Here is an 8,684-nt window from a genome sequence, read left to right as displayed (position 1 = left end):
CCACGCGACCCTGAAAAGGAAGAAGCGTGTACAGAAAATGGATGGATGGATGGATGGATAGACGTTTTAAATCTCCCTAAATGTATTTATGTAATTTATTTCTACATTCTAATGTTTGGATGAGTTTTCTTTTTCACTGTATTGTTTTGCATGTTTAATAGCTTTTTGGGCCACATATTTGTGTATTTTTCTTCAGTCACTTGCACATCAAGTTTATTTTTCGAACATGTTGCCACAGGAGCGCCTTAGAATCATCTCTTTACCTGACTGCAGATTATTTATCATATTTCTGTATTCACTCTGACATTTTTCATTTACACTGATCTATAACCAGTGTGGTGACACAAGTTAAGCCRCAGTCATTACGATGTGAAGGAATTGTTTTCACTTGCATCACTCTCTCACTCCTCCTGTCACTGAGTTCAGCTGTCCTTTGAAGGGGTGCCTTCAGAAGTGCCTTTAAAACATCTTTAGTTTTTCCTCCGAACTTGTGAGCAGCACATCAGAATGCAGACAGTGACCTACAGATTTACAGCACGAGCAGCTTGAAGCCTCTAAATTACATTGAAATATGCAGAGGGGGAAATTCATAACAAAACCTGTCACTTCCTGTTTGTCCGTGATGCATCACCTCAGCCTTTTTCGTATTCCAGTAGAGGGGCTGAGGGAGGAAAGGGTTCAACAAGATTAGAGCTAGGCTTTTATTTATTTATTTATTGTTGCTTTGTTTTAGATGGAGGTTACTGCAGTGTCTAGGTGTGAGGCAGCACGAGTTTGTATCTGTCTCTCTATCGACTTGAGAGATTTATCTTCTGTGAAAAAAATGGGGCGGTGCAGAAAAGGGTGTGTATCAGCAAAGAAATGACACTAATACCAGAGGGCAGCAATTAACATGAATTAATCACATTGATTAAAGTAGCATCTCCTCTTCTCTGAGCTCTGCCTTTCACTGCTGTGGATTATTTTTTCTCTGTGTGCTCATCTACAACCTGTTATTCACTAATGACATAACATCTGCTGACTTTGAATGTCTGGACCATTTTCACTGGAAAAAAAAAGACAGGAACAAACTGGTATCATAGTTTCTAGGTTTTGTACCATGTCTGATGCAAGTATTGTTTTCAGATCTGTGCATTCATGTAGAGTTTTGTCACAATTAAAGCTCTCGGCTCTCCCCATGTTTACCACTGTGGGGCACTGCAGCTTAAGCGGAGTCATTCAGAGCCAAACAGCCCCTCTGAACCTTAAAGTGAGTGCACTAACCAAGATAGCGTCAACTGCTCATTTCAGAGCCAGCCCCTAAACGYTACCCAGGATACCTAAATCTGCTGAGCTGTCTCCTCCCTCTGCTCCTCTCTGTACCGCAGTATGACTTTTCCACTCAACTCCCTGAGAAAGTTTGTTGTCTTACTTTTTGGGTTATTCTTATTTCCTTGTTCCCTCTTATGTGTTGCTATATTTTCTGCCCATCTTTTTTTCCTTAGAGGCATCAATTCCAGCCCAGCTGTATTCAATCTAATCCCTCTAATTCRGTTAATCTAATTTTTTGGTTGTGGTCACACTGCTGATCTTCACCACTGGTTCTTTGCAATCTCTTTTTCAGCGCTCTGATTCTGTGCCCAAATCCCCTAGAATGTGCAATTTTTTTTTCACTTCTACTTATAATGAATTACTGATTGACACAAGAAAATAATTGATAAACTATACTTCCTKACAGCTGTAGAAGAAAAGCAAACTTAAATTTTTTTTCTGCCTGTAATATGAACTATCTCTTGTTTTCTCGCAGACTATTTTCTCATTCAGTGCTCATTAAAAGCTGCCAGTGTGCAGTGCATTTGTGTTTGAGGGATTATGAAGCTCTATTAGAAGATAAGAGACACTTTTCTTGGTGGAAATCACTGGAGATGGGGTATGTGGGTTAAACACGATGTGTTCCAGCACATTCATTTTTTAATCACGTTCACAGATAAGCTTAGTGTTATTTGCATCTCGCCCTCCATTTCGGTCCTTTGCTCACAGCATCTGAAGACCTTTACCTGAGTGTCCTGCAGCAGCTCCTATGATTGTCAAAAACAAGAAATTATATGTTATATGTATTGGTGTTGATTTTATTTATTTAACTGTGCGGTTTTATTGTGTTTTTGTATTGAGTTTTTATTTCGTGTTCAGCATTTTGTTTCAGCAGTGGCTGATTTTATAAATAATTATATAATATTTATAAATAAAGTTTGATGACTGATGATGAAGAAAGAGGTATTTTATTTGCTTTAGATTAACCTCAGATCATCTAAAATTACAACAGTGAGAGGGAGAAAAAACGTTTGTTTTAGGAGGGTAGGAACAGTGTCAGTCTCAGAGGATTAGGGCCAGGCAAAACAGACATTCACAGGACCTGAAAGTGGGCYGAACGAGACACACCCTTGTGTCCTATCTCATGGTGTGGATGTGTGTTTGTCCTCTCTAACAGCTGAAGGGAAAAAAACAAATTATTTTGTTTTAGATTTTTAGTATTTTCCTCACATTTACGTATCTTTAAAAAATTCTGCCCATCTCACTGCTCCCTCAGCTGTTTCTCTCTGTCCTTTGCCCCTTTCCCACYTGTGGCCCACTTATACATTTATAGGTCAACTGTCTGGTGATTTCAGGTCTATTGTGTTTAATTTTATCCAAAAGAGTGACGGGAAAACATGATACCTGCTGCAGTTCMCTTAGTGCCTGCTGTCTTTTCAGCTTTATATGTAGGACTGTAATCTGTGTCGCTGCAGAATATTATGAAAAGCAGAATGAATGTGAATAAGACAGCACTATGGATGCTGTAGTTCATGAGGGTTAATTGGAAATTAGTGAGCGATGTGTGGATGTGTGCTGTCTGAKACCTAACGATGTGAGATCAGACAAATCTCTGAGTCATGGATGGATGAGGCATGCTGAAATCCCTTTTTTCCCCCAGCTTCAGCACTGTCCTAAGCTTTCCTTTTTTTATTCTACCTTTGTTTCCCCTAGTGGGTGCATTCTGACTGCAAGGCAGCTAAAACAACAGCAATGKTCGTTTTTTTCATGTTAGACCAAAGGCATGGTGGCCTGTCATCTCTTCCTGCTACCAGTTCAAAGCTTCCCTGWGATTTGAGGGTCCGGTTTGGGCTGGGTCAGCTTCCAAACCGGCAAATCCTCAAAGAGGAGAGAGAAAAGACATAGCTCTTGTCTCAACATGGCTACCACTACAGAGAGACATTGAAAGATAAAAAAAACACATCTCAAATAAGAGAATAAGCCTAAGAAAAAAAGTACAGGAAGTAAAGTAAAAGGCACAAAATTACAATTTTTAAATATTCACAAAGCAACCTATATATGATTTTTTTTACTGTAAATACATAATGTACAGACACATCACACTCAACTCCTAATATAAGGGATATTTTTAGACTTGAGCACTTCTCAGTGTTGACTCAGACTCTCTGTAAGCAAGCCAGACAGGTGTTTTTCATTCTACATTCTTCTGTTCATTGTTAGTTCTCACACCACAGCCAGGCCCCTACACCAGCACGGCAGGGGAAACCGTGTTTTCCAGGGCTTACAAACACCAGCAAGTATAAATAGAACCATGATTTTGGGATTTTAGTTAATTTATTTGGCTCGTGGAACAACCTGTTTCCCATCATAGCATTTACGTAGCTGCTTTCTTTGCTGGAAGTTTGTGTCACAAATATAAGAATGAAAACAGAAAGCATTGTTAAAAACTAGACTAAATTATTTATTTTCCTTCCTGTAGAATCCCTTGTCTTGTTTCAGATTAGCTAAMGAAGGAACAAAATCATATAAGGCTTAATGACATAATGCAAACTCTGACATTTTTGCCCATTTTATGGRAATTAATCGTTTGAAGAATTTTTGCGATTAAGAAACAGTTTGTCCACATTGTATTAATTTGCCACAGATTTACAGAATCAAACGATGTCAGTGTCCTGCTGACGTTCAGCTTCACATGACCGACGGTAGAAGTGGCTTTTCATGCAGACCTATTCTGCCTGAATTCTCTTGTCACAGCTCATTCTAAAAGGACAGTAACTGCAGAGAGTGGGATGGCAGAGACTTTGCATCATGCATTCATATTTCAGAAGCCACTTGGGCTGAGATTCATTTGTAAGGGAGCCACACATACATAAATACTAACTACTGCTCTTAGAAAACAAGTCCCCATGTGTTTCAGTCCACAGTCTGTTTTTGTGATTGTGTTCTGCATTTACATGTTTATCCACTTTATAAAAGCAGAAAAAGTGATATTCACAATTGATATTAAGATTCCCACAGTTCCTTTTACAATATATATATATATACGATATATATATATATGATATATATATCTTTTGCAAACATTTCTTTGCTTCCTTTTAATGCTTTGTTTGTACAATTGATTATGCACTATCAATGGGAGGGTGTGGACTTAGATGTTGCTCTGCTGTTTCAAGATGGACGACCATTGATTGTTTTTTTCCCCTTCATTAACCATTTCTGCTGCGTATCTAGAATTACTGCAAGGTGCTTCACAGTGCTACGTGTTTGTCTCAACCAGGGGTGGGCAATCCTGGTCCTCGAGGGCTGCAGCCCTGCATCTTTTACTTGTTTCTCTGCTCACCTGATTTGAATGAATGAGTGATTATCAGGCTTCTGCAGAACTTCGAAGAGGTAATTCAATGACTGAATCAGGTGTATTGGAGCAGGGAACAAAAGTAAAAACATGTAGGGCTGCAGCCCTCATGGACCAGGACTGCCCACCCCTGGTCTGAACAGGGATTGTTTTGCACAGGTATAATGTCTCAAATTAATATTGTGTTCAAGCCTAATGAGGACAGATCTCTTTAATTTCAGCTTTTTTTCCTTTTTTTGAATGTATGCCACCTTTAGATATGTAAAGATGATGTATGATACATGTAGCGTTTACCTTGCTGATGACAGAAAAATGAGCTACTTGAATTAATATTTAATGAAGAAAATAATGCAGCCTGTAGGAAACCAATTCTGCTGAGGAAGCACATGTTGTGTAAATAACAGGGGTCATGTATTGAAAGCTGACCTTTGCTCCTTGACCTTTTACATCTCTGTGTCAGCAGCATTTGAAAGTGTGCACTCAGCATCACCCAGCTGGAAACATGCAGCTATGAGGGCAGGGCATGTGGAAAATAAGAAGTGGAACTCTAAGAGGTCGGTGAGCCAAAGAGGATCATTAGGTTTGTCTTGATTTCAAAGTCTCCTCACACTTTGAGAAGAAGTTTGTGTTGTGCAAGAATTATTTTTTAAAACAACAAAATGCAATTGGACTTATATTCTGTAGKTGAAGATRCTTCGCACATCCCTCCATCCTGTGGGTCAGTAAAGTCTGTTTGCTTGAGAGAGAGAGAGAGATTTTGGTCACATGCATGAAGGTGTTTAGAAGGAAAATGACTTGGTATCAGGCTTAATGCGCCAATGTAAGTTGATAGTTGAAATCTGAGATCTCTTCCTCTTTTTAAAGTTAGTTTTTCTCATTTGATGTAAATAGCATGCCCCNATAAATAAAAATAAATATCTGTATTTTCTGTCCAAAATATAAACCTTTTAGTTCTGAAAAATTGTCCCTTATCTGTGGGTCCACAGCTTAGTCTTATTTTTAACTTAAATTGTGTTTGAATGATTAMATTTATTCAACACACGCTCAGTTTCAAGTGTGTGTGTTGGGTTTTATCTTGGTCCATTCCCCAGTGAACCTGTCATTTTACAGTGATTGGGGCTTCAGCCTTGACCCTGACCTGGACCCAACGCGTCAGATCTGTCAGCTGGATAAAAACCCTAGACATATTTCTTCTACTGCAATCCTGTCTGGACGCTCAGGAAAAGTAAGATTTTCAAAGACTAACCAAATAATAACCTGAACTTAATAATATTTTATTATTATTGGTGTGGAAACTGAAAGGTAAAATAATATTAAACATAACCTATCAAATGTCAGTTGACCAGTTTTCCTTAAGACTTTTGTTACTGAGTTTTTAAATGTCTGTTAGTTAACCAATGCTACAGTTGTAGAAATGTAGCCCTCAGTAAAAACACAAAAAGGCCAACATGATATAGCTTGACTGTCAGTGTATGTAATACTATTCATGTTGAATTATGAATTACCTAGTTCAAGACAAATTCTTTTGAAATTTGGAACAAAAGATCAAATTTAAAAAGACACATTATCATTTCTTATGTTTTGCTCTCTATCGTTTGTTTTTAATTTATACCTTTAGAAAAACAGTTTATTACACTGTAACARTGGTGTTGTATTATATAAAAAGTATGTCGCAGGCAGGAGACAGGTTCATTAAGGACTGTTTCTGGCCCCTGAGCCTTCAATTGGGCACATCTGATGTAAAATTGTTTCAGTTAAAACAAACAATATGAGCTTTTTATTTTTTTGTTTGTTTTTGCATGAGACCACATTATGTGGCATCAACAAAACACACAGCTTTTAAAAAGATGTTTGCACAATCTTAATTTGCTCACAATTTATTTGTTTTAAATTATTGAGTTATTTTTTTCCAGAAACCTTAGTCTAGGATGTGCTACACACCGATCATGTGCATATTGATTCTTTATTTCCTTTATGTGAATGAATATTTGCACTAACACCTGGGGTAATATGTTGTGTCCTGAAGAATTCCTATAATTCCCAGCCTGCATTTACTTTCCTTTTCTCCCTCCATTGCTTTCCTGACAAATTATCTATCTCCAGCGTATCTCTATTACAGTCCTCCACTCCCCCTCCCTTTCACCATTTCTCCTTCTCTCCACTTCTTCTCAACCCCATCGCCCCCAGTAAGAAGCGATRCTGCTGATGCATCACCACCTAAGATAATTTGTTTAAATGACAGATTAGGGGGGTAACTTGATTTGTGTTCAATACAGTATGTCGTGTCTGTTACCAATCTAATAAGGCCAACCTCCCCGCCTCCTTTGCATCTTTCTCTCAACTCCTCCTCCACGAATCTGCCGCAATAAGGTCCCGTTTCCAGAAAGGGGAAAAAAAAGAGGTGTGCAAGTGAAGCTTTTCTTCGGTGTCTGTAACATGAATGCAGATAGAGACCACCAWGGCCTCCACATAATTAAGTAGCAAGGCTGGGACGCTGCGAGGTTCGGCAAGGCGCTCATTGATTCATTGATTGGCCCTGAGGGGCTTCAGAAATATGCCTTGCAGTCGTGGTCAATCAATCAAACAATTAAGCCTGGCCTTTTTTWATTTATTTATTTATTTGCTGGCCATGCTCCATTTAAATCCAGCCCCACAGCTCCCAACGTCATATCTTCCCCATTAATTGCTGCTTGTCCATATCCGCTCCAGCCCCCTTTGTACTTGGCGAAACTGTAACCGTGAGCTGGCATTTTGCACAGTTGCCTTTTCTGTAAAGCTTGTGTGTCAGCTGTGACAATACATAATCCCCCCCAGGATCTGTATGCACAGGGGATACTCGGTGGCGCTTGCCTTGCTTTCTTGTAAAATCCAAGCATGTTTCATCGGATTTTAGTAGCACAAGGAATAGTTATGTCAGCTCTTGTGTAGGAAGCTGACAGCCAAGAGATGAGAATTCATTCTACAGAACAAGGAGGAGGGGGCGGGGTCATCAGTTTGGCCTTTCCTGCAGCATCCCCCCTCCTTTACAGTCATCCCCTCTCTTTTTTTACCTCCCTGCATGCTTGGAAAGTAAAAACCTATAACAGCAGTAGTCAGATTATTTCCTGTTCACGTGCACATGACTGGAATCCACAGCTGCCCTCATCTCACCATAAAACATTATCAGTTTTGTTCACTATGGCAGACCCTGTCACCTTAAGACCGCACCTCCCTGGCATTCTGCCCTGCTAGCATCTGTCAAAGGGGTCTAGTGAGGGTTTAATATCACTGCCTTGCTTACTTTCTGCTTTTTACCTTCTCTCTCTCTCACCCTCCTCCCTTTATCTCTCTCCCACTTTCCTCCTCATATCGCCTCCTCCAGTTTCACCACTGTCATTTAGGGATGTAACATTTAGAAGGGTTTTAGAGAGATTCTGAGTCTAGCACGAAACCTCATGGGTGTCTGCTAAAAAATCTCAGTGCTCACTGCTGCCCTTCCACACCACTATGATAAATCAAACATGTCTCTTCTTTAGGAATGTGTCCTTAATCTTCCTGTGTGGCCACCTGGCCTGATTTGTGACCTTGAGGAGAATATGTGTGCGATGATGGGAGGAGCAGCAGGATGTCACAGATGCACACACAAGAAAAAAAATAAATAAAAACAACCTGCGTGTGCTTGCACACTTGGTGAAACAGCACACAGAAACTTAATGTGATAAGGTTTATTTCATAAATGTTCTTGAGCTTTAAGTACATTTAAAACAAAACTAGAAAATTGTAACACCTTCAAATGTTACAAAATAAAGACAATGTGGCTTGTAATAGACTGGATTTAAGTTTTTTTCAAATTTTTTATTGCATTTAGCTGATTTTACTATGAATACATAATGATCTGACATTCACACAACACAGAATACAAGTTAGTTTCATGYTGCAGCAGCTGAAAGTAAAAGCTTGTAAAGCTTCCTCAAACACTACATTTTTTTATCTTAGCTGCAGTATTTGCCTTTTCTTCATTTGTAATTATAATTAAATATATCTATAAAAGATGTGATAA

The 8,684-nt window shown here is 39.0% G+C and overlaps 1 protein-coding gene across 1 annotated transcript in view; it reads left to right on the top strand.

Annotated features, from left to right (window-relative positions):
- stxbp6 (syntaxin binding protein 6 (amisyn)) overlaps positions 1-5,189 on the top strand; it is a 65,660-nt gene extending 60,471 nt beyond the window's left edge. The window contains exon 5 of the mRNA XM_014009723.1: positions 5,109-5,189. Coding sequence (XP_013865177.1) covers positions 5,109-5,159 — 51 coding nt within the window. The 3' untranslated portion in view covers positions 5,160-5,189. The remainder of the gene's footprint in view (positions 1-5,108) is intronic.
- Positions 5,190-8,684: the final 3,495 nt, after the last annotated feature.

Source organism: Austrofundulus limnaeus, unplaced genomic scaffold (assembly GCF_001266775.1).
Source record: "Austrofundulus limnaeus strain Quisiro unplaced genomic scaffold, Austrofundulus_limnaeus-1.0 Scaffold61, whole genome shotgun sequence".
NCBI lineage: Eukaryota > Metazoa > Chordata > Actinopteri > Cyprinodontiformes > Rivulidae > Austrofundulus > Austrofundulus limnaeus.
Note: the sequence above shows the minus strand (reverse complement) of the source record. Positions and strands in the feature narration are given on the sequence as shown.